Source organism: Sturnira hondurensis, unplaced genomic scaffold (assembly GCF_014824575.4).
Source record: "Sturnira hondurensis isolate 20B ecotype Veracruz unplaced genomic scaffold, ASM1482457v3 Scaffold0006571, whole genome shotgun sequence".
NCBI lineage: Eukaryota > Metazoa > Chordata > Mammalia > Chiroptera > Phyllostomidae > Sturnira > Sturnira hondurensis.
Genome location: NW_028079202.1, coordinates 2,151,726 through 2,177,254, shown reverse-complemented (window position 1 = coordinate 2,177,254; position 25,529 = coordinate 2,151,726). Strand labels below are relative to the sequence as shown.

The following is a 25,529-nucleotide window of genomic DNA, read 5'->3' as shown; positions in this document are numbered from 1 at the left end:
TTTTATTGTTCCCTTGTATTTGATACTTTTTTCCCTTTTTTTGTTATCTGTAAGAAGAAATCACTTAACTAAATCCAGAAATACCGAAAACCTTCTTTGATGTAATGCAACTGAAAAGCAATAAAAGCCTGTCCAGGCAAGGGCTGGTGCACTCTCCTCTTGAGAGAGTGGCTCAGCCACTCAGAGGTGCTCTCCCATTGAGACTGGCTGTGCCATCCCTTTTTCTCCGCAGGATTTGGTATTCCATGTGAATTTGTGTACCACATCTACAACACACAGACTCCAGAGGCCCAGAGTCTGCATCTCTGGAACCTATAAAAAGGTGCAGTTTATATAATAAAGGGGAGTTAAATTTATAGATGGAATTAAGGTTGCTAACCAGCTAACCTCAAAATAGGAAATAATCTTGGATTAGCCAGGTGCACCCAGGATAATAACAAAAGTCCTTAAAAGTGGGCAAGGGAAGCAGAAGAAAAGTCAGAGAAAGTATGACAACGGAGTTGAGGTCAGAGTGATACAATTGTTGCTATCTATGAATAGGGAGGAAAGGGGTTTTCAGCCAAGAAATGTGGAAAGCCTCTAAAGGGTGAAAACACTAGGAACATTCTCCCCTCAAGCTCCAAAGGAACACAGCCCTGCTGACTCCTTGACTTGAACAGAGTGGGACCCATTTGGAGCTTCTACACTATGAACTGGAAGATAGTAAGTCACTAAGTATGTGGAAACTTGTTTATAATATTAAATATACTGACTTGGCATACTGAAATGTGTATGTGGCATATGTAAGTAGCAAAGTCACATTTAATTCTATTCATTGATTTTATATTCCACACCCTGAGGAGCCTGATAGAGATCTGTCCTTAAAATGATCCAGGAACTCTACATTCATCACCCATGTAACTTTCTTTAAATGTAGAAATCTAGTGAATAATTTAAAATAATTTAACTTATTTGTGTGTATTATACTTTTATAATTTATATCACTTATCTCCAATTTCTTTATTATATAGTACAGTACCATAAGCCATAGTATCCAGATTTAAAAAATGTTTTTTCCTGACTGTAAACAGAAATTTCTAAACTCATTTAGTGGGTAATTTATAAGAAAAGTCACACTTACTCTGATACTACAGACTCATATAGGCACTAAGGTGGAAGCACGTAGATCGCTGATATCTCTATAAAACAGCCGTATTTTTTTTTAATGCTCTGCACTTTCCCTGAAAATATTTAAAAATAAGCTATGCTACTGACATAAAGAGACCATATTCTATAAATGGACTCAACTTTTAAAGTACATTACTTTTTCTGTAATAGCACAATCAGTATAATTTTAAAAATACTCTTCAACATAAGTAATCAATACATATCTCAAGATAAACTGATATTAATTCACTCACAACTATACAGTGAAATTTTAAATTCAGCCTAAAATGAATATTTGCAATGAATGAATTTTTGCATTTTTCAAAAGAAATTAAAAAGGTCAATGTAAAAGGAGTCAATGATGTAACTACATGTATAAGTTAGTAAACTTAGGTTTTTCCATTTTTCTTGCTGAGTGCACTCTGAAGCATGTGAGAGGCACCTGAACAGGGATGAAACTACTCTAAGCAGGTAGAGTAGTTTCATCTAAGCAGGTAAAATAGCTCTATTTCTGAAGTTCCTCAGTAGAAGATTTAGCAGAAAATGAGTATCTAAATATTCTGGATAATCTAAGATTTCTCTAGATACTAAAAGGGTCTAAGCACCAGCGATATCTTAAAATTTAAGGAAAACTTTTCATACCAATAATCCCCAGCAGGACTGGAGACAGTGCCTCTAAAAAAGGGCCCTAAAGTAACACAAGGTTACACGTAAAGGAGCACTGACCTCAGCTCTAACGGATCTTGGATAAAGACAAATCAAGATAAAAAGTGAAGAGACAATGGAAGTGATTTAGGAAGGTCATGCAGGTTGAGCCACTTTTAAGCATTTTTTTAAAAGATTTTATTTATTTATCTTTGGAGGGGAAGGAGAGAGGGAGAGAAACATCAATGTATGGTTGCCTTTCATGCGTCCCCTGCTGGGAAGTTGGCCTGCAACCCAGGCATGTGCTCTGACTGGGAATAGAACCGCGATCCTCTGGTTCGCAGGCCTGTGCTCAATCCACTGAGCTATGCCAACCAGGGCCTCACTTTTAACCATTTTAACAGTGAACTTTCTCTCTCATGCTAGTGTATCTCAAGGGGCTTTAAATTTTGTCTATTTTAAGGAAATAAATAACTTACTGAGTGTTTCAATTATTGCTGACAAGTAGGTATTTGAAACAATCTAGTGGTAAGTACAGACAATGTCTTAAAAAATGAGTCCCATGATCCCATCCAACTAGAATGTCAAAAAACATATTAAGTCCTTAGGTTAAGTTCTAAAAAAAGCTCAATTCAGAAGGATTTAATCCCATAACTGGAGAAAAAATTAACTGATTTCAATGAGCATGATGCAGGTTTAAAGAAAATTAAGCAGAAGTTCTGATGAATGGAATTATTTGAAGACCTATTTCAAAAAATATTAAAAATAAGTATCACAGCATAGGAAAGAGAAAGGAGATAACAAAGGAAAACTTGTAAGGACCAATGAAGCTATACATTTTCACACAAACTTGGATCATTTTCCAAGTTATAAAAAAACAGGGCTTCTATATTTTATCAATAAGTGACCTCTTTTTTTTAAGGGCTACATTCTGGCCTCATAAACAAATTAAATGAACATGCTGATAAGGAAACAAAGCTAAAAAAAATAAAGGACAGCTAAATAAACATCCATACTCTTTTCTTTGCCACTCTTTCTGACTACTTGAAATTAGTATTTCAAGTGGTCAAAATATGCTTGAATATAGAGAAAGGATTCTAAAACATAGGGTAGGTTTCACTAAAATCTCTATTATAAACACAATGAATTTAGTTTTCAGAATAAGGTATACCTTGGAATATTAAAATGTTAATTTTTCCAAGGTTTTATTTAGTGCTAGGATTGGAACATTGAGTTATTTCTGCATGTACGAGGGGAGACCAAAATAAAAACAGAATTATCTTCTGGAGGGCAGGCCACTTGTACAGGCTTCCCCCTCTAGGTGAGTGTTCTAGGAACCCATCTGTGTCATTGTATTAGCCGGCATTGTTGTGGGAGGCTGCATTTGGCTTCAGTGAATTTTTTTTGAAGACTCTTTCAACATGTTTGCTCATTTTATGATGAGTAATTCAGAAGCACAGCAGCCCACTGGGTGCTGTGTATTCAGCAGTTTTAGGTGTTACTCCTGTGCCCCCACCTTCCCTATTCACCTGATTTTGCCCCGAGGGACCTTTTTTGTTTGTTTCTCCTGATGAAAAAAGTCCTCAATGGGAAACATTTTGCCAACATGGAGGAGGTGAAACAAACAATGGTAGAAGCACTAAAAGGCATTAAAATTGACATGTTCAAACACTTCTGAGCAGTGGAAAAAAGTCTCAATAGGTGTACTGCATCAAATGGAGAATACTTTGAAGGTGACTGAAGTTTAAGCATTTAAGACTAAATACCTAATTTTTTATTAATTCTGCTTTATTTTGGGCTCCCCCTTGTACATACTTTTACTTTTACATTGAAGAGGAAGTTATGACTTCTTTTGAATAGCATATAAATAAACATACGTATAACCCAGCCAAAATGAATGCATTAGAATGTACTGGATAAAAGGAATCAGAACTTCTATAATATACACATATATCATATACACTTTTGGGCCAAATAACAACTGTAAACATACAGAAGGCTACTACTGGTACATTGGAAGTAGCAGAAACATCTTTGCTGCAGTCACTTAGGAACTGTAAATAATAAGTAACATCCAGCACCTGGAGGCTAAATAAAAAAGCTGAAGAGCTAAGTCAGTCGTCCCACCCCATTTCTTTTCCCTACTTTTATAAATTTAAGTTTATTCAAATGTTTGGTATATAATCCTTTAACTACCACCTCTTCAATAAGTTCAGAATGGTAGCTTTAAATAACTAAAAAACTTGACCTCTTGAATTTCCCAACGTTTTTCTGCAATCTTTTTCAAACGAGCCTCCTCATCAGGGGTCAGTGTCATCTTTGTGATACCATTCTCTCTCAGGATACATTTATTCCACAGAGACCCTTACCAATGATGGAAATCCTAAGACTCTTCAAAATGCTCCCCTTCAATCAACTATAGATGAGCCAAAAACCCAGTTTAAAAAACTCTTTAATTTTCACTATCTCCTAGCCACAGATGATCACTTCTTTGTGGACATTTTCCCACTGCTCAGGGTCTTCTGATCCTGTAATTGAGTTCAGATCCTTCAGAGGGACACCAGAACCATTTGCTTCACTGCACACAGGTGTGGGTAAAATGATACATTACAAAAAACAAAGATATAAACAGCAGTTCTCAACTACCTGCTTTTTTATTTTTTTTTATTTTTTATTTATTTATCTTTAGAGGGGAAGGGAAGGAGAGAGGAAGAGAAACATCAATGTATGGTTGCTTCTTGTACATCCCCTGCTGGGAACTGGCCCCTGCTGGGAACTGGCCTGCAACCCAGGCATGTGCCCTGACTGGGAATCGAACCGCGATTGTCTGGTTCACAGGCCCGTGCTCAATCCACTGAGCTACACCAGCCAGGGCTCAACTACCTGCTTTTTTAAAGAATACTCACAGATAAACAAAATCAATAACCAGTAATTTTTAGCTAATATTCTGAAATTCTTCATCTACCAGAACTTTAATATGAACAGGTATTCAAATTTTTGCTTCCTCCCCCAACTCCCTTCTTGATTAAAAAGTGGGTCCTGTGAAAAAGATCTTAACATATCAATTAAAAGACTATGTCTAACATGCTGAAATTTTGGTTCTATGTACACAACTTGTTTAACTAAATTTAATTTTTAAAATATGACAATTCTTAATGTTAATTTATCTGTAGTATATAAATAAGAAATTTGACGTAATTTTTCTACTTTCAACCAGTTATTTGATATTTAGTACCAAACCGCATCTTTCAAAGATTATTTATTTATTTATTCACTGAAAGGTTTTTCTCAGGCTCCACCAACAAAGAAGTGCCAATCAGCCATAAAGTAGGCAATAAAGAGCTTTATTGGGGTTTGTGTGCCCGGGCGAGGTTCCCCGGTCTACAGAGTGGGGCCGGGGAAGTTGCGCCCAAACAGGGAATGTCGTGGGGTTTTATTTTCATTGGCTCCCCATGGGAGCTGGGGATTGGTGCCCTCTGAACAAAGCAGCAATACAGCATTGGGGGTCTCTTCCTCGGACTCAGGTTACTGTGAGGATGTCCGTCTTGGCAAAGTCTAGCCGGAGCTTCCTCCTATCTCCGCCCACCCTAACATTTACTTACTTGTTTATTTATTTTTACACAGAGGGAAGGGTGGGAGAAAAAGAGAGAAAAGCATCAATGGGTGGTTGCCTTTCATGCCCCCCTGCTGGGGACTTAGGCACGTGCACTGATTGGGAATCAAAACAGTGACCTTTTGGTTAGCAAGTCAGTACTCAATCCACTGAGCCACATCAGCCAGCGCTGCATTCTTTATAAATTAAGTACTTCTATCTCAAAGAAACTGAGCCTTTCTTAACTGTACCAAGCTCTAACACTTTAGCAATAAGGAAACAAAAGAATCATTGTATCATTACAAAGTAGGGATTGACAAACTTTTTCTATACACATCTAGAGAGTAAGAAGTTTAGGCTTTGTAGACCAGATATGGTCTCTGTAGGATATTCTTTGTTCCCACCACAACCCCTCAGCCCTTTAAAAATATATCACAAAGAACATATATGTATGTATAACCCATAGACACAGAAAAGAGTTTGGTGATGGCCATGGGGAAGAGGGTGTGGGGAATGGGTGGTGATGGGCAAAGGGAAAGAGAAATGGGGACATCTGTAATGTCTTAATAAAAATAAAGGGAAAAAAGGTACCAATCTTAGCTCAATGGTCCTATTAAAATTATAATGTATTAATATAGTATTTCTCACTGAAGGAGCTGCAGTTATTAAAAGAAAATATATCAGACTGACATGTAGAGGAAAGAAGAAAATAATCTAGCCTATTAACAACATCAATCCCAAAATATACTAAAAAATAACTAAGTTATTAACCCCCAAATGACAAAGGTAAACCACTAGGAGTTCATATGTTTAACTGACTTACCTTTGGCTGTGGCATGAACCACAGCAGACGAAGAAAGAAGTTGGTAAGTTTCAAAACCCAAATAAGACAAGGCTGAGAATATAAGGCTTCTTTTGAAAGCTTGTGGGTTTCCTATCACCTGTGGAAACAATTATGGTCAAAGGTCATCAATCGGAAAATTTGAAACAACTGCTACACCAAGCATAAATTACATCACTTTCTCCCCCTTTCCCAAAGCAATCAATCCTAATGATACTGCTTAAAATTTAACTCATCAAATTCTTCAAACTATTTTTCACATTATTACTTTATAGGGAGAGCATAGCCTGTTAAGAAAAGATTTGTAACATCTAAGGGAGGTAGCTTATTTAAAAATCTGTCATGCTGGTAAGTGGTAAATTGAGGAGGCACGGATAGTATAATTGTTAGAAAAAACTATAAGACACCAACATATTGGGTTGCCCAAAAAGTCTGTTTAGTTTCTTCCTTAAAACAAAAGATACATTTTTCATTTTCACCAATAACTTCATTGATCTAGAAATTTTGAGTATGTCTGCTATGTCCCACTATTGGCTTCTAGGGAGTAGAGGTCAGGGATGCTGCTAAACATCTTCTAATGCATGAGGCAGCACCACAGCAAAAAATGTTTTGGCCAAAATGTGAATAGTAGCAAAAAACTTAGAAAATCACGTTTGACACGTTCGATCAGTCACAGCACCTTCTCCATTCAATGCACAAATCTTTTTTGTACTTCAGTTGCATTTTTACCTTTCTTGAAAAAATAAAGCATAATATACCAAAAATGTTGCATATCTTCTTTTATGTTCAATATTAAAATGGATACACAAAAATTCACCAATTTTGATTTTTTAAAATGCACACTGATATGACAGCTGTCACAATACAATTTAACAAATTATTTTGAATGAAGTTAAAGACAACTAAGCACTACTAGAGCCATCGTACAAAAAAAACATATAGACTTTTTGGCCAAACCAATATAATATCAGTTTAAGACAACACAAGATGAAAAATAATAAATGTGGTAATTAGTACACATAAAAAATGGAAATAGGTTTAAGATATCTTTGAAAGCGATGTATAAACTCATAGCTTTCAGTAAACAATAAAATTAAGAGTATAGAGTATATGCTCTATACAGAGCTCCATATCTGAATATAGAATATATCCAAACAGATTTAGAAATTACTTTTTACAACTATGGCCACAATCCCCAAAAACAACAGGAAAGAAGGCATGTGTGGGTCTTACCCCCTTTCCAGGACAACGGAGCATCAGTATTTCCCCCTGCCCCAGCTTGTATAATAACAAGCTGTATCATGTTGGTAAGCTGGATCTTTCTCTTCTTATAGCAAAGACCTTCCTCCTGACCACATCTCTCTTCAGTCTCATTTTCTGACTTCTCTTTTCAGCAAAACTCTTTTAAAAAGTCATCTGTACTCAGACCTCCCCCTCTTCCCCACATTCTTTCTCCTTAGAGCTCACAAAGAATTTGTGGCCCACATTCCATGCACGTATCTGGCTGGTAACCAAGGGGGCTCCATTTCCTGTGGCCTTTCTCACTTCTCTTACTTGGCCCATCAACAGTATTTGACAGTGGCTAATTCCCTCCTCTGTTTTTTTCCTTAAGTCATGAATGAATGTTTGGGGGCTTTTTTATTTATTGATTTATTTTTAGAGAGAGAAGTGAGATAATGAGAGGAAGAGAAACACCAATCAGTTGCCTCTCATATACACCTGGACTGGTGACTGAACCGCAACCCAGGCTTGTTCCCTGAGCAGGTATCGAACCAGCAACCTTTTGCTTTGCAGAACAACCAACCAACTGAGCTACACCAATCAGGGCTGGATGTTTGATTTCGAAAACCATTATACTGAGATGTATGTGTGACATACAATAAATGGCATACACATAATGTGTACCAGTTATGACACTGTACAAACCTGTAAAACCATCACCATCGGCAGAGTCAAAACAAACTGATTCTCTGTAACCAATCCAGCCTCTTTCTTCAGCACTTGTTGTTCTAACTCAGCACACTGTTCATGTGGCTTTCGAAATACTACTCTTTTGAATTTATTTCAACAGCTTGTCTCTCGTTGGTTCCTCATCTCCAATACCTCCCTGCCCAAATGAGTCTTGAGCTTAGTCCCAGACCTCCTTTTATTTGTATCATTCTGGTGATTGTACTTTATGACTTTAAATGCCATCAACATGCCAAAAACCTGTGTATGTAATCTGAGCTAGGATGTCTCCTCTATACGTCAGAATCCTAAATGCAGCTGGCTACCTAATCAACACTTCTCTATACATGAAGTATGACATGCATCTCATGTTTATCAGCTAAGACAGCTATCATCTCCCTAACTCCATTCCTGTTTTCCCTTTCAAGGTAAATGATGACCTAATTCTTCTGACTGTGCAGATTAACAAAATACATAACCCTAGAGTCATTCTTGACTCTATCCCATCCCATACCTGATCCACAGTTTAACTTCTCTTAAGCATCTACAGTAGAAATGTGGAACCTGGCATATTGCAACTTGCTCAGTGCCTTTCTTTACTTTCCATTTATTGCTTTTAGAGAGAAAGAAAGGGGGTAGAGGGGATAAACAAACAGACATCAGTCTGTTGTTCCATTTAGGTATTTACTGGTCAATTCTTGTATGCACCCTGACTGGTGATTGAACCCACAACCTTGGCATATCTGGATGACACTCCAGTTAGTTGAGCTGCCCATGCAAAGGCCTGTATTTACTTTCTTGAGTATGAATATTCAGGATACTGCACATGACTGGATTCTAAACACATCAACAACAAAGTAGTAAAACTAAATTTGATATAGTCCCATTTTTAACATTGAATTTTCTGCATTTATTTTTATTTAAAACTAAGAAGCAAGATGGGGCAAGGCAGAGGATATGGGTGTGTGTGCGTGTGCACGCACACACATGGTGATGGTGGTGCCTAGAAAAAGAGGGCCCTGGCTAGAGTGGCTCAATGGATTGAGTGTTCACATGCACACCAAAATGTCTCAGTTGATTCCTAGTCATGGCATGTGTCTCCAGTTAAGGGCATGTGAGAGGCAACCGACTGATATATCTTTCGCACATTAATATTCCTCTCCCTCTTTCTCCCTCCCTTCCTCTCTCTTGAAAAAATAAAATAAGAGGAAAACGACTAAGAGTTTATCAGGGAATCTCCTAGCTCCCAAGCTCTGGCAGGAAGATCACATGGCAGAAAAGGTTGCACGGACTTGAGGAACTATGCATCTAGAGCAGGGGTGTCAAAGTCATTTTCACCAGGGGCCACACCAGCCTCGCAGTTGCCTTTGAAGGGCTGAAATAACTTTAGGACTGTATAAATGTAACTACTCCTTAATTGTTAAGGAGATGAAATTACATTTGACCTTTCAAAGGCAATCACAAGGCTGATGTGGCCCCCAGTGAAAATGAGTTTGACACCCCTGATCTAAGGTGTTCAACTCTTTTTGCAGACATCATGCTAAATGAACCACATTCTGGCTTTCTTGGAGTAATGCACTGTTAGGCAGCTGGCATTTACATGTCTTACTATAAATTAATGAAGGAACAGTTTGCAGTTGTACTCATCACTTCAATTACTGTAAGCAGACCTCTCTGTTCACCTCTGAGAAAGTGGATAAAATCATGTTTCTGAAACTAAAAAATCACTTAAAAGAATCAGGACTCAGTGACACTCCAAAATGCTAATCACTTGTGGACTGAGACAGCTAGAATATGCCATTTCCCCTCATTCACCCAACACAATGCCTGTCACAGAGAGTTCTCAAAAACATTTGTTGGATAGAAGAAGCTATCTCTTAAATATGTCCTCCCTTCAACATTAATTGTACTACTTCAAGCTACAAACTTGTCACTACATAAAAAGAAAGGTGTCACCACCATCTCTTGGTTTCCTAACTTCCTGCCAGCTCCTCCTCCTCTTAAATGTTGCAACTCCTCCATGGTGGGTACCAGGCTTCCTTCCAGTCTTACTATTACTACAGTATTACTCAGAACTATGTCCTAAAGCCTCCTGAATCTGTGATCGCCAGCCCTGACCTCAGAAGGTAAACGCCTGACCTGCCCAACTACAGTCTATTCCACACATCAGCTTGGCTACCGAATCACATTCACCTTAAATAGCCTGAAACATAATTAATCTCCTCCCTCAGTCCCCAGATTGCCTTCTGTAGTCCTATCCCAGCAAACACCACCACTGCCCAAATCCTGTACTCTAGCCAGAAACTGAGAATCTTCCTTCACCCCTTCCCGCTAACCCTTACACCAAATCTATCCTTTGAGTCTGCTAAGTTTATCTCCACAACAGCCTCGGATTGCAACCACTGAGTTCCAGTCCCACGGCCCCCACTACAGTTCAAACCATCACAGTGCTCACCTCTCCTATAGCAATGATCCTTACCTTGTCTCCAGCATCCACTACCCTATCCATTTTTGACACTACACAAAAGTTGTTCTTAATGCAAATCTAATTTTAAAAAAACATGTGTTTAAAATTCTTTCATGGTTTCTATAACCTTTAGAATAAAATCAGATTTACAAGGTTTTCCGAACTTGGCTGTGGTTGGTGGCCTCCACAGGTTCCCATTCAAAAGGATCCCAACTGAGGAGGATCCCAACACAGCTCCTCCCACAGACACAGCAAATCTACAGCTACAAACCCAAAATCTAGCTGACTGACTCTTTTGTAGACTGCTCTGCCTGGTTGTAGGAATTGTATCTCGACCCCTTGTGGCTAAGGGCGAGGGACACCCTCTGGAATGCAAGCTGCAGGAGACAAAGCTTGTCTCTGGTAGCAAATGCTGCCTCAGTTTCCTCCCCCTGCCCCCAAAGCTTGGTCAGAAGTCAATGAAGGGTAAGACCCCCCCCCCTCACAGCAGGGGGCAACCTAAGCCAGACTCGATCACTTGGGAGGCCTTCATGGAAGGACTTGGGGGTTGCAACAAAGAGCAATGGACTCTGGTCCCCCACCCCCACCCTTTACAAAGCCTGAGTCCCCATGTTCTCTAGGAGAAGTGCTTCCTGGCTCTAATCCCCTTAAGCCTGAATACCTATTGGGGAGAGGTGCAGCTCCTAGCCTTGCTAGAGGTGTCCTAGGGGAAAATCTGGCATCACAAAGATTTCCTGATAAACCCCTGAAATCTGTTCTGCTAAGAGTGTTTTCATTCATATGTTAAGGATTCGAACAGGAAACCCTAAAACTCTGTTCCTGACAGACTCTGACTCATAGTAAACCCTCAGATTTCTTTGAAATGTTATCTACTATTTGATCCTTGCTGCCCTGTATTCCTGTGTATTACAACCCAATAAAAGGCCCTGGAGGAGGGGGCTCGAAGCCTTTTTCTCCTCCCAGAAACTGGAGGCTGCTGCCCACAGCCTTTTTCCTCTGGGAAAATGGCCACTTTTCCTCCCTAAGCAGATCACATCACATCTCAGTCATATTTACTCTCATCCATGGCACTCCGGAGGACTTGCAAGGAAAGTCGCCCCCATGTCTGGTGCCCCAACAGGGACCAGAACGGATTTGGGACTCCTTCTAAGCCAGGGGCCTAGAGCCATTGCCATGGATGCACGCCCACTCACATCTGTGGCACACGGGGCGGGGGGGGGGGGACTTACGGGGAAAGTCGCCCTCACATGACCCCACATCAAGTGAGGAAAAAACCCAGAGTGAAACAGGTGGGAAAGGCAGAAACACACTCTTGCCATAAACCCCGCTCCTGACAGTAATTCATAATCACAGAAATCTTCTTTCCAAAAAGCAGAGGTTTTGAACCCCACACCAGACACTCTAAATTTTAAGACCCACACCTGAGAGACAAGCCCCCAAAACATCTTGCTTAGAAGGCCAAGGAGGCTGGCATCGGATTAATCAACCGCTAAGTGAGAAACCATGTGTAAAAGACTTTCCCAGACTCACCCACCCCACAGCCCATCACACAAGCAGCTGACTGATAAGGACCTGAATTCTCTGTGAAAGAGGTTTATTCGCTTAACTTAAAATTTCAGCCTAATGGGCAAGTATCTAATATAAAACACATCCAGAGACCAATGGTGACCCTCTCCAGGCACCAGGAAGGGTGAACACTATCATCACACTCTCCCTCCACATCACTTCCACAGTTTCTGCATCTACTGCCCAGGGAACACCCCTAGATCTGGCTCTGGTGACCAACAAGACCTACATTCTGGGTACCAAGGGCTGTAACAGAACAATCCTTAACTAACTGCCCCACCATCAGAGCACAACAGAGACAGCACAGCACCAGCCTTCATTTGAGACTTCAGCAGCTGAACAGCCTGATTTAACCTCACAAGAAACCAGCTGGGGGCACCCCACTAAGCCTCATCTGGACTTCTAACCAGCAGAAACCACTTGCTGTTTTAAGCCATTAAGTGCTGTGATGATTTGTTGTGTAGTAACAGCTAATTAAAAAACTGGTACATGCTGAGTTCTTAGCCTTGTTTCGGTTTACTCTCCCATTCCAGACTTCAGTCACTTTTAATTCCTTAAAAAGACCCCCTTTTCTTACCACAACTCTTATACTGTTGTAATGCCCTAGCTGGTGTAGCTCAGTGGATTGGGCGCAGGCCTGCAAAGCAAAGAAAGGGTCACCAGTTCGATTCCCTATCAGGACACATGCCTGGGTTGCAGGCCAGGTCCCGTTTGGGGCTCGTGAGAGGTAACCACACATTAATGTTTCTCTTCCTCTTTCTTCTTCCCTTCCCCTCTCTCTAAAAAAAATTAGTAAAATCTTAAAAAAAATACTGTTGTCCTCATCACTCTGTATCTCTCACCTCTAACTGTTCACACCTTTTCTCTTCCTCCCTTCAAGATCAAGTGTAGTGTAACTTTGCTGCCCTTTTCCTCACACCCACCATTCATCACATTCACTAAGTGGCCACCTTCCCTTCAAATTTGTAATATAAATGAGAAAAGGTTTCTTTCTTACATTCATTGTGTCTTCAGCATAGAAGAGAGCTGTGCTCAGAGAAAACATTCAGTTCAAGTTTGTTGAAAAATAAACATTCCAAGATGGGTATTATGTAATACAGACTGCAAATAGAAAAGACAAATGAAATGTTTTCTCAGCCCCTCAGAAGTAACCTTCACGCTCTGCAAACTCCTGGGAAATAAATACCTCTAGCTCAACTTACTGACCTTATTATGTTTCGAGAAAAACTTTGGAAAAAGAAAACTACAATGACAAATGCTTGAAAATACATGAGTAACTGGTAAATCGGTAACAATACATAGTTACAACTCCTTAAAAATTCAGTATACCTGGAGAGAATAATTTTTGTTACTGCCTTTGGCTTAGAATGTTATTACAGCAGATTCTGGAATAACTCTGTCTCATTATAAGGCTGATGAGATGCAGCAGGAATTTAACTCTCACTGTTTTGTTGCACAAGTGGGCCGCGCCTTATTGTGCTACACAGGTGTTTCAAATTTAACAAATTGAAGGAGAGACCCTCCAACAGCACGCACACACACAAATGAGGACTCAACAGCAGTGGCCTAGAGCGAAACCTGCAATGTCTCTGAGCTCTGCCCTACCTCCCACGTTAAGCAAGAAGGTGCTGTATTTTCGTCTTCTGACCTTGTCTTTTTCTACCCTTTCTATGCTGCTTCTCTAGTTTTCATATTTTTAACACGGCAACAATAAGCAGCTCATGGGCTCGGGGGATGGTCAACCTGCCACCAAACCCAACGTCTTCCCAGCTGTAAGACTTGGACACATTATTTAACCCAACCCACCTCAGTTTCTTCTTTTTAAAAATGGTTAAAATAACATTTTTTTATCACATAGAATGGAAATGAAGATTAAATGAGGCAATGCTTAATACAATGTATGGTTACAGTAAGCCTTCAAGAAATGTTATATGTCTCAGTCCTCTAGAATTTTAACTTCAATGTTCTGCCTCAAAAACCTAAGGCTCGGTAATTTCATGCTTAGCACCACTTCTCTATCTCTCCCCATCCAAGTCATCCAGTTTCAAGCTTTGCAGGAAAGAAGTTGAGCCCTTCTTTCACACAGCCCCCAACCACACCAAGGAACACAGCAGGCACTCAAAAAATTGCTTTTAGAGTTTAAAAGAATAACACATCCAGTTCAAATGCACTGTCACATGCACCAGTGCCTACCCTCAGCCCCCAATCCTCCTCCGGAAATAAACCAAGGCCCAGCCAATCAAACAGAAACGCCAGAACCGGACAATCCAAGGGCCACCTCACAGCGTCCACAACACTGTGCAGGGAAAAGCTTTCATAGTAAGCGCAGGCAGAGGCTGGGGACGAGGAGCGCGTCGCCGTTTCCAGGAAGGAAAGCAGGTTTGTGTAAGCGCCGTTTCCAGGAAGGAAAGCAGGTTTGTGTAACCCTTACACAAACCTGCTTTCCTTCCTGGAAACGGCGACGCGCTCCTCGTCGGAACACAGCCGCGGTGGCCAGCATGTGCCCTCCCCTGGGGCCAGAACTCAGCAGCTACCTTTGAGCCGCTAAGACCCTGCACACAGGTTCCGCGCCCGCCGGTAACGCGCATCGGAAGCCGAAATCCCGGGACTGCATTTTGCCCGGAAGGAAGAAAGCGCCACAGCCGCGAAGCCAGAGCCATGACTTCCCTGCCGGATTAACTCACCACCTTTTAGAACCGCCCACCAAGCAAGGGCGTGACAAGTCCTTCGCCTTCCTGCCGGCGCATCTTCCGGCGCTTATACAGACGTGAGGGTCTGTGCACAAGTTCCGGTCTGGCGCAAAGTTTCGAGCTCACGGTTCCGGTGGGCGGGGTATGCCTCTAGTGGGCGGGACTTAGCGGGTTACCCGGTCCTGCGCGGGTGGCACTGGGGCAGCGAGAATTTCCTTATGATTTCTATTTTTGTGTGTTCTTGGTTTTTAGGGTGTGTTACGGTTTAGATACAGAGCTAGGTCATGAGAAGAGAATTGGAAGCTCGGAAATAGACCCGAGCGTTTAAGTCTGCAAGAAGACAAGGGCTAGCTATTTCTAGTTTTGCTGCCCTCAAAGGGGGGTTTGAGTAGACATGCCGTGGGGCGCGGCGGGGTGCGGCGGGGTGCGGCAGAGGGAAATTGAGCTAACCTACGTGAGGAGGGAGACGGCTGGGAAGATGAAGGAGGAAGAGAACCAGGCTCAGAGGTCGCTATCGGTAGCTCTGGTTCTGGTTGAAACCATGATCTCCGCAGAGACTTGGCTGGTCCCTCCAGATTAGTAACCGATGGTCCGGATCCTAGTTCAGTGCCTGCTGTGCGGGGCACAGCAAAGCTGTTTATGGAAGAGGAGGCGAGACATTGGTTTCAGCAAGTAGGTTGCATTTACATAGTCGTTTTACTACTGCTGATACAAAGAGAACGCGTAGTCCTATTTCACTTGATCCTCCCCAAGTCCATTGCTGCTTGCTACCTTATGATTGCTGTCTCCCAACGTCCCTCTGAATCAACCACATTTCTTTAGGATTTCATCAGCGACTTACTATTTTCTTCCCAACATTTGCTGAACCCTAGTCTGCTTTCCCAGAGGGAACCACTTTTACATATTTCTGCTGGTAGTTCCCTCAATGTTGCTAAATAATAAGCGTATACCACTGGATGCCACAATAATCCTGAAATCTTAGTTTCTGGTATTTCACTCAGAGTTAAATTTTAATTACACTTTACAGTTTGAACAAAACTAGCCATTGTTAATGTTTTGTCACATTTATCGTTCTTTACATATATTACATGAGGTATGTATATAATATTCCTACTATTTTTTGTTGTTGAACCTTTTGAGAGTAGATTACACATATGACTCTATTCCTAGAAACAAAGACATTCCCTTGTTTAATTCTTGAACAATGATCAAATTCAGAAAACTGACAGAATACTATTATTTAATATGTGTTTCAAAGCTGTCCTTTATAGCAACTATTTTCCCAACTCAAGGTCACATCCAGATTACGTATTGCATTTAATTATCATGTTTCTTTAATCTCTTTAAGTCTGAAATATATTTTTTTGTCTTTTGTTTCCTTTGAGGAGCCTCAGGCACCCCCCCCCCCCAAATCATTTTCTGTCAAGATTCCTTCTCGTCTGGCTTTTGGCTTTCAACTCAGGGGGCAAAGGTGCAACTCTTCTTCCCTCATTCCTAATCCGGGTTCATCCAGCACCAGCCACCTCAATGCAACTGAAGTTCGGCCCCAATAAGATCAAAGTCATTTACCTGAGGTGCACCGGCCAGGGAAGTTGGGAAGTCGGTGCCATGTCTGCCCTGGCCCCCTAGATCTGCCCCCTTAGCCTTTCTCCAAAAAAGGTTGGTGATGACATCGCCAAAGCAACCAGTGATTGGAAGGGTCTGAGGATTACAGTGAAACTGACCATTCAGAACAGACAGGCCCAAATTGAGGTAGTGCCTTCTGCATCTGCCCTGTTTATCAAAGTCCTCAAAGAACCACCATGAGACAGAAACATGCAAGGAAAACACACACACATACACATTATGCACAGTGGAAATACCATTTTTGCTTAGATCATCAACATTGCTGACAGATGTGGCACTGATCTTTAGCTAGAGAACTCTCTGGAATCGTTAAAGAGATCCTGCGGATGGCCCATTTTGTGGGCTGCAGTGTGGATGGCCACCACCTGATGACATCAACTGTGGTGCAGTAGAATGGCCGGCTACTTAATAGATATAAAGGAAAATAATTGAATTAAAGATCATTGACAACCCAAAAAAAAAAAAAGATTCCTTCTCATTCCTTTGTCCAGCTCCTTTATTCCTTTCTGTTCATCTTTTAGCTCTCAGCACAAAAGTCACTTCTTCAGAAAAGCTTTTCTTGGTTTCCCAAATATACTTTTCTATCTTTTATGGCTCTAAGCATATTTTATAATATTATTTTTACATTAGATTATTTGTTAATCAAGCATATTTTGGAGCTGCAGCAATAACAACCGGTAATGTGTTGATAAGAAGTGGTAACATGTGCCTTTGCTATACTGTGAAATCAATGACATGTCTGACTTTTGTCTTATTATAAGTCCTGGCACCATTTCTTCATTCATACAACACACATTTATTGCATAATGTACCTTCCACTCTTCTAGATGTGAATGAACAATTTTTAATGGAGTGTATATATATATATTCCATTAGAGTGTGTATGTGTGTGTATATATATATATGTGTGTGTGTATGTATATATATATATATATATATATATATAGGACTATAATTAGTTGGCAAAAGATAGATAAATACTAAAAGATATAATAAATGATGATAAATGAATTGGAAAATAAACCAGGAAGGGGTAAAGAATGCATTTCTCTGTTGGTATTATAGTTTTAAATAGTCTGGTAGCCACAGAAGTCCTCATTGAGGGAAACATTTGAATAAAGACCTAAGCAAGAAGGAGAAGTTCATGAAGATATCTGGGAGCACAGCATTTTGTGTAGAAGGAAAGTGGAAAGGCCTGAACTGGGAAAGCAAGTGGCATTTTCTGTTGAGAACCGCCCTGCCTGGTTTCAGGAGCTGTAACCCCCCATGGCTAAACTGAGTGAACAACCTTCAGACCATAAGCCACTAAGGAGACAAAGCTTATCTTTCTGGCAAGAGTGCTGCTTCTGCTCCTTTTTCCATAACTGGCCCCCAATGCTTGATCAGTTAGCCAATGACGGGTAAGATTCCCCAAGGGGGGAATGACCTAAGGCATGATCATGTGGAGGCCCCAGGGAAGGACTTGGGGGGCTGTGGAGAAAGGGAGTGATGGACCCTTGCCCCTCAGCTTTGACAAAGCCTGGGTCCTCATTCTATCTGCGAGAAGTCTCCTAGTTTCTTGGCTCTCCTGCCTCCTCTGCCTGACTTAAGCCTGAAACAATGACAGAGGGCAGTGCAGCCTTGTGCTGGAAAGGGCAGGCTTCCCGGGAGATCGGGCCTAAGAAAGAATACGTAAAATCCTGTGAAACCTGCTTTACTAAGAATGCTCTTAATTAAATGATAAAGGTCTGAGCAGGAAATGAGTTTGTTTCTCAAAGTTTTGTAGCCTTTTAGCTAATAGACCCTGACTCAAAATAAGCCCTAATAGTTCTTTGTATGGTATCTACTGTTTGATCCTTATTGCCAGATAATGATTAACCAGCTGTACCTGTATTCCTATACAAATTAAACCCAATAAAAGCCTATCTAAGTGTTCGGAACCGCTCTGCCTGGTTTCAGGAATTCTAACTACCCCCAATGGCTAAGGATGAGTGAGCGACCTCTGGAATGCAAGCCACAGGAGACAAAGCTTGTCTCTGGTAGCAAACTCTGCCTCAGCTTACTCCCCTGTCCCCGAAGCATGGTTGGCTAGTCAGAGACCAGTAAGACTCCTCACAGAGAGGGGCAACCTAAGCCAGACACAATCACTTGGGAGGCCATCATGGTAGGACTCGGGGGCTGCAACAAAGAGGGAGTGATGGACCCTCGCTCCCTGGCTATTCCAACATAGCCCAAGTCCCCATGTCCTCTGAGAGAAGCACTTCCTGGCTCTAATCCACTTAAGCCTGAAAACCTATGATGGGGGAGGCAGTGCAGCTCCTTGCCTTGCTAGAGCAGTGTCAGGGGTAAATCTGGCATAAGAAAGAATTTCTAAAAATCCTGTGGAGCCTGCTTTGCTAAGAGTGTTTTCATTCATATGTTAAGGGTCCAAGCAGGAAATGAGTATGTCTCCCAAAGTTTCTGCCACCCCCTTTCCTGACAGACACTGACTCAGACTAAGCCGTCAGATTTCTTTGAAAATGTTATCTACTGTTTGATCCTTACTACCTGTATTCCTATGTATTACAAGCCAATAAAAGCCCCTAGAGGAAGGGGCTCCTGGCCTTTTTCCTCTGAGAAATTGGCCACCTCTCCTCCCCAAGTAGATCATGTCTTGGTAGTGTTACTTTCATCCGTGGTGGATGGGGGGACTTGCAGGCAAAGTCATCCCCACATCTAGGCAAGGGTGCACAGCACTCCCCCCTTGAAGCAGTAGCCATGCTGTCCCTTTTCCTCCACAGGACTTGGTAGTCGGTGTGAATTTGTCTCATAGCTCATCCATGATGCTGCACACACTGTGAGCTGGTGCATGCATCAGTTTTCCATAAATAGTAAGTCCCCACTAGATGGTGTCCAGTGAGCAAAGGGAAGAGCACAAGAGAGAAAGTCAGAGAGGAGGTGGGGAACAAGTACTGCAGGACCTTGTAGGCAATTGTAAGAACTTGGGTTTTTCTTTGTACAATTGTGTGACATAATTTAATTTAAACATTAGTTAGATTCTTCTTGGCCCTGGCTGGCGTAGCTCGGTGGATTGAGCGCGGGCCTGCAAGCCACATGATTGCGGTTCGATTCCCAGTTGGGGCACATGCCTGGGTTGTGAGCCAGTTCCTGGCGGGGGACTCACGAGAGGCAACCACACATTGATATTTCTCTCCTTCTCTCCTTCCCTTCCCCTATAAATATAAATAAATAAAATTAAAAAAAATTAGATTCTTCTCTTTTGAAAATAGACTGAAAGGGAGCAAGTAGCAAAGCAGTTACTAGAGTATTAGAATAATCTAGACAGAAATAGTGGTGGCTTGGACTAGGCTAGAAGATATGAGTTGTCAGAATCTAGATACACTTGTTCAGTTGACAGGATTAGCAGACAGACTAGACCAGATAGGGATGGGATACAAGAGGAGTCAATGATGACACCCAGCATTTTGACTCATGCAATTGAAAGAATGTTTTGCCATTAATGAAGATAGAGAAGACTATAGGAAGAATATATTTGAGGAGAAATTAGGTTTCATTTGTATATTTAGTCTCAAAACACTTGTTAGACTTTTGTGGTACCCAGCCTCAGAGAAGGCAGGCAAAGATCCTTTCCTCTTGTATTTAGTCCTTTGTGGAATCCCTCCCACATTTAATCAATGTTGGTGTGTTTGACTAATAGAACATTGCAAAGGTGATGGCACTTGACTTCTAAGGCTATGTCATACAAACTGAGTTTCTGCCTAGCTCTCTTGGAGTTTTACTCTGGAGGAATCCAGTAGCCATGCCCTTAGGACATTCAAGCGGCCCTTTTGAGAGGCTCACGTGGAGAGAAACTGAGATCTCCCACCAACACACAGTACCATTGCTACTTGTGAGTATACCACCTTGGAGATAGATCCTCCAGCCCTGTGTGCTGACTGCAACCCTGCCCAATATCTGACTGCAATGTGATGAGGGACATGAGACAGAATGGTCTGCTAACCCACTCCTAAATCCCTAAACACAGAAACCATGAGAGATAATATGTGACTGTTAGTTGTAAGCCACAAAATTTGGTGTAATCCATTGATTTCATGAAATCTCATTCATTTTAACATCCATGAAAATCTCTACTAGTTGTTGAATCTGATACATATTTGTTCTTTGTTTCTTAAATATTGTTATGCCTAATATATAATATGAACTTAATAAGTATTGAATAAATGAAAAAGTGAACAAGAACTAAGTAGAATAGAATTCAGATAATAGGTTGAACAGAAGGGATGATGCATTGAAACAAGATTGCTTGTTGGGCCTGAAAGTACACAACCATTTCCTTTTCCTTACTTCCTCCTATTTTAGTGAAGACAAAGATCATAATGGTTAGGTAGGAAAACTATGTATTCCAGAAATTTTGAAAATTACACTTAAATTAGTGGTGTGCTTGACAACCTTCACTTAAATGCCAAAGCATAAGCAAGAATGAAACAAAAGGTTGAACAAAACACTTCTCCCTCCCCCGTATGCCGCAATCACAAAAGCCTTGTTTCTGCTCCTGCAACTTGCAAGGTCTGCTGGTGCCTTTGCCCCTGCTATCATCCCGCCGCCCTCAGATCTTTGCATGACTGTCTCTATCTTATTTTTTAAGTCTCAAATCAAATATGGCCTTCTTAGATCCCCCGTCCAAGTAAGCTCCCATTATCCCCAAATCACCCATATCACTTTCCCCGTGGTAGTTGTGGCTACCTAAAATTATCCCATTCACTTGTAATAATTCACTTATTATTTGTCCTCCCTCTAGGATAAAAGCTTCTGTATGTCCCTAGTTTATCATAAATCTAGAACTATGCCTGGCACATAGTAGGAATCCAGCACATGCTGGATCCTCATGTGTCCTGATGTGATTATTTAAACATGTCACAAGCATATGTTGCCAATATAGTCTTTCCTATATGTCAGCTGGACAACTGCTCAGCTTGCTACCTGGCACCAAGGAATAGACAATAGTCACACAAGGTAACTATGTTATTCACTCAGATTTTATTGCATTCAGGTTCACTCAAAGTAGAACATTAACATACATGAATATCCTACTCCCACTCCAACAATCTAAGAGAAATAAGGCACACGCACAGAACAATCAATGGGGAATAATGAGCCCAAGTCCCAGGATCTCAGTCTGCAGGTCCGAGAGACAGCACAGTGGGAAAGGGAGTTGTCAATATCTCACAAGGAAGGATTTCTGGAGCCAGGTTAGCAGTAGAACAGACAAAGTCCTCAACCCAGAAGGGCAGAGTCTCCAACAGCTGATGCCAAGGGATATCAGCATGGCATGGAGCAGCATGTTGCTGTGTGGAGCTCAGCTCTCTCAGCAGTGGTGTGGGGCCTGCCTCAATTATATCTTTAAAGTGGTGGATTACACCCTTCTGGGTCTCTTGACACCCAGATAAGTGTCTTGGCACCTCTGATAAGTGGGGAATTTCCCCAGGAGTCTATCTATGGGCAGTCCTGTTCTGCAGACATGGTTGTTCTAGTCACATGTGCAGATATCTTAGGTGTGTCTGCTTGCCAAATGTGTCTAGTATGGCTTAGGTAGTTTCCCTCTTGAACCAAAGTGTCATGGCTGACTGACAGCCATCTTAGTTGACATGAGAGACTGCTCTACACAAAACATATTTAGTTTTTATTTTTTGGATTAAAAGTAAGGTTTTTAGTTAGGAAAGTCTACACTTCATATGTTTCATTTTCCATTTCTATAATTTAAATAATTATCCTTTGATCATTTTTCTATTTTTAAAATTCAATTTGTACTTCCAGACTCGTGTCGCTCAGTTGGTTGGGTGCCATCCCAAAAAGTGAAAGGTCACCAATTCAATTCTTAGTCAGGGCACATGCTTAGGTTCTGGTTCAGTCCCCAAGCACACATGAGAGGCAACACAAGGATGTTTCTCTCTCATATCGATGTTTCTTTCCTTCCCTTCCTGTCTCTCTAAAAATAAATTTTAAAAATTTAGCCCTGGCTGGTGTGGCTCAGTGGATTGAGCACGGGTCTGTGAACCAGAGGATCGCAGTTCGATTCCCAGTCAGGCCACATGCCTGGGTTGTAGGCCAGTTCCCGGCAGGGGACACACGATACATTGTGTGTTCTTGGCAGAGGCAACCATACATTGATATTTCTCTCCCTCTCTCCTTCCCTTCCCCTCTAAAGATAAATAAATTAAATATTTTAAAAATTTTTTAAAAATCAATTTATACTTAAGATACTAACCCTTTCTTTGACTGTTAGAGATAGATGGCAAATATTTTTTTCCAATATGTTTGCCAATTGATTTTGTTCATGTTTTCCTTGGACACAAGTTCTATATTTCCCAGTTTCATCAAGTGGAGCGTTTGGGGTTAGTTTACTTAGAAATGTGACTTTAAGCAAGTAGGCTAACACTTAGTGACCAAAACTCAAGTTTCTCAATCACATTTTTTCTTCTGTGAAGTGGGGATAATGGCAATGAATACGTCACAAAATTGTGAGGATTAAATTAAATTAAGGATATAAAATGGCTCAGGCAGTGCACACTGAAAGTGCTCTGAGTAAGAATGGTTATTCTGATTCTTCCTGGTTCAGGTAGTAGTATAATTTCATATATATGTATGTATATATATATATATATACACAATATATATATATACATACACACACACACACATATATATATATTAATCCTCACTTGAGTATATGTTTATTGATTTTAGACAGAAAGGAAGGGAAGGAGTGGGAGAGAGAAAGAACTAGACAGACCTCTCTATGTGAGAGAGAAACACCCATAAATTGCCTCTCCTCTGTGCCCCAAGCAGGGATCAAATCCGAAACCTAGGTATGCGCTCTGACAAGGAATCAAAGGGCAGCCTTCTACTGTATGACACTCCAAGCAAATGAGCCATCTCCCCAGGACTAATTTTCTCACACATTTTAATTGTTTTGTCCTTTAGGAATTAATTTTGGTGCACCAAATAACTTACTTAGATGGGCAAAGTGAACCTGCGGTTCTGAGTGAGGAAGGTCTTATAAAAGCATTGAAGCCTCAGCCCAACAGCAGGAGCCCATTGGCCTGAGCTAGGGCTTGGCTGGCTGTGCATCTAGTGCGCCGGCCTGCGCCTCGGCCCCGCCCACCCCCATCTCTACCTGTCCCGCCCCTTCCCTCTCAGCGCGGCCTCATCCGCACCTCAGTTAGTTAGACCCCACTTCAGCCCACCTCCGCATCTTCACTCCACCCGCTATCCAGTTGGCCCCGCCCACTTCCCCGCCCCCTTGTAGGCCTCACCCGGCTGGCCAGTCTTGCCTGGTTCCCGAGGCTGTTGCAGGCCGGACTTTAGATTTGCTCCGTGGTGTTCGTTGCTGAGGCTGTAGGTGAGTGTGGCAGCTCAGGGTAGATGGGCAGTCACGACTGCTCTAGGAGTGCCAGAGCAGCGCAGCGGGAGGGACAACTGGGGTGTCACGCCTGGACCTGGCGCTGGGAGATGGGGCCTGCTTCGGGTGGGGCGGAAGTGCTGGACCGGCCACTTGCCTCCACAGCTACCGTGCGCTCCACCTCGATCCACAGTATAATGTAGGTCACGTTTTCCGTGCAGTAGCCTCTGCACTGTCAGACAGAAGGGCATGCGGGATGGGTCCTGTGGTGGTGATTTCAGCAGACTCAACGTTGTGAACAAGCGTGTAAGCGTTAGTCCCCCCAATACCTACATTTACCACTTCACGTGCAATAGTTACTCCATTTCAAGCTGGAGTCAGCAATTTACCGTTAGGGCTGGAGTTAAGGTCTGTACGGTTTCACATCACAAGCTTTGGCTCTTAAAGGTAAGAACATTACTCTTTGAAATAAATCGGGTACGAGGTTTCAGATCTCTACTTTGAGGTTTGTTAGCTGTGTGACCTTGGGCAGGTTAACCTCTTAGGACTTGTTTTTGCATTTGTAAAGCGAAGATCAAATACCATATGTCAGTATTGTTATGAAGACTAAATGCGATGATATTTGTAACACAGCAAAGTATCTGCCTTGTGTATCCTACTCTTCACCAACTGGGATCAGCACACTCCAGCCCTGAGCACCACAAGCCAGCTCAAACAAAACTTTGTGCAGGCCCAGAGCTCAGAGACAGAGACTTAGGCGAATAAAGAATATTGCCGTGGCTGCTGTAACTCAGTGGATTGAGCACAGGCCTGCAAACCAAAAGGTCACTGGTTTGATACCCAGTCAGGGCACGTACTTTGATAGCCAGCCTGGTGACCACTAGTGGGTACGAGAGGCAACCACACATAAAAATTAAAATTAAAATAAAAAAAAAGAACAGTTACAGCCATGCTAGGACAGTCATTGGTGTTACCCAGGGCCACTTTCTTTTTGCCTTTGTGAGATTTTTTTTAAAAGGCAGTTCTTTTTGGTTGATGAATTAGAAAAATACATTTCATTTTGGTTTGAAACAACTCAGAGATCAGTCTTTGGGACTGGACACGCTGACGCTCTCTGGGTAAGAAGGGGCCTGGCCTGCTGATTCAGGATTTTTTCTCAGATCTAGTGCCTAAAGAATGCAAAGGGACAAGAGGTATCAGAATGAGGACAAAAGAGGCCTTTGCCTTTTAAGGGCTGCTTAATGACTAGACATGTCTCCTAATTTTACCTGTAACTGTGAACACTTTGTAGGCAATGACCTTCATTCCCACATAGCATTAAGCAACCTAAGGCTTACACACATACTCTCTACAACAGTGGCACTACTGTCCTGAATATTTCTTCCATGGCATCTGTCCTGATAACCAATTCCTGCTGACCTCAGCGCCTATCAGTTCTTGGTTCTCTAGCTTTAGACACAGCTGTGCTTTTTTCTACTACTGTTAGAATTTTCTTTTTTTTAAACTTTCTTCAGTCAATAAATAATTGTGCTAGAAAGTCAGCAAAACTAAGAAGGTTAGCCCTGGGTGTAAAATATGATTAAATAACATTTTGACCTTCAAAAATTTGCAATGAGCCCTGGCTGGTGTAG

The 25,529-nt window shown here is 41.6% G+C and overlaps 2 protein-coding genes and 1 pseudogene across 16 annotated transcripts in view; 2 read left to right on the top strand and 1 right to left on the bottom strand.

Annotated features, from left to right (window-relative positions):
* The window catches only part of RMDN1 (regulator of microtubule dynamics 1), a 45,485-nt gene extending 30,543 nt beyond the window's left edge, over positions 1–14,942 (bottom strand). For 6 of the 10 annotated variants that reach the window (XR_005067114.1, XM_037050209.1, XM_037050211.1 and 3 more), the window contains exons 1-2: positions 14,688–14,942; positions 6,207–6,330 (exon numbers count right to left, since the gene is read on the bottom strand). Coding sequence is in view for 9 of the 10 variants with exons in the window: in XM_037050209.1 (XP_036906104.1) it covers positions 6,207–6,330; positions 14,688–14,864 (301 nt within the window). In the remaining variant the exon portion in view is untranslated. Of the gene's footprint in view, positions 1–6,206; positions 6,331–13,201; positions 13,226–14,687 lie in introns of those variants that run through there. The other 4 variants (XM_037050207.1, XM_037050215.1, XM_037050208.1 and 1 more) reach the window with 3 other exon arrangements.
* Positions 14,943–16,278: 1,336 nt separating this feature from the next.
* On the top strand, positions 16,279–16,983 carry LOC118989872 (60S ribosomal protein L12-like; annotated as a pseudogene).
* Positions 16,984–23,804: 6,821 nt separating this feature from the next.
* The window catches only part of CPNE3 (copine 3), a 63,246-nt gene continuing 61,521 nt past the window's right edge, over positions 23,805–25,529 (top strand). For 2 of the 6 annotated variants that reach the window (XM_037050204.1, XM_037050203.1), the window contains exon 1: positions 23,808–23,898. The gene's annotated coding sequence lies outside the window, so the exon portion shown is untranslated. The other 4 variants (XM_037050202.1, XM_037050201.1, XM_037050206.1 and 1 more) reach the window with 4 other exon arrangements.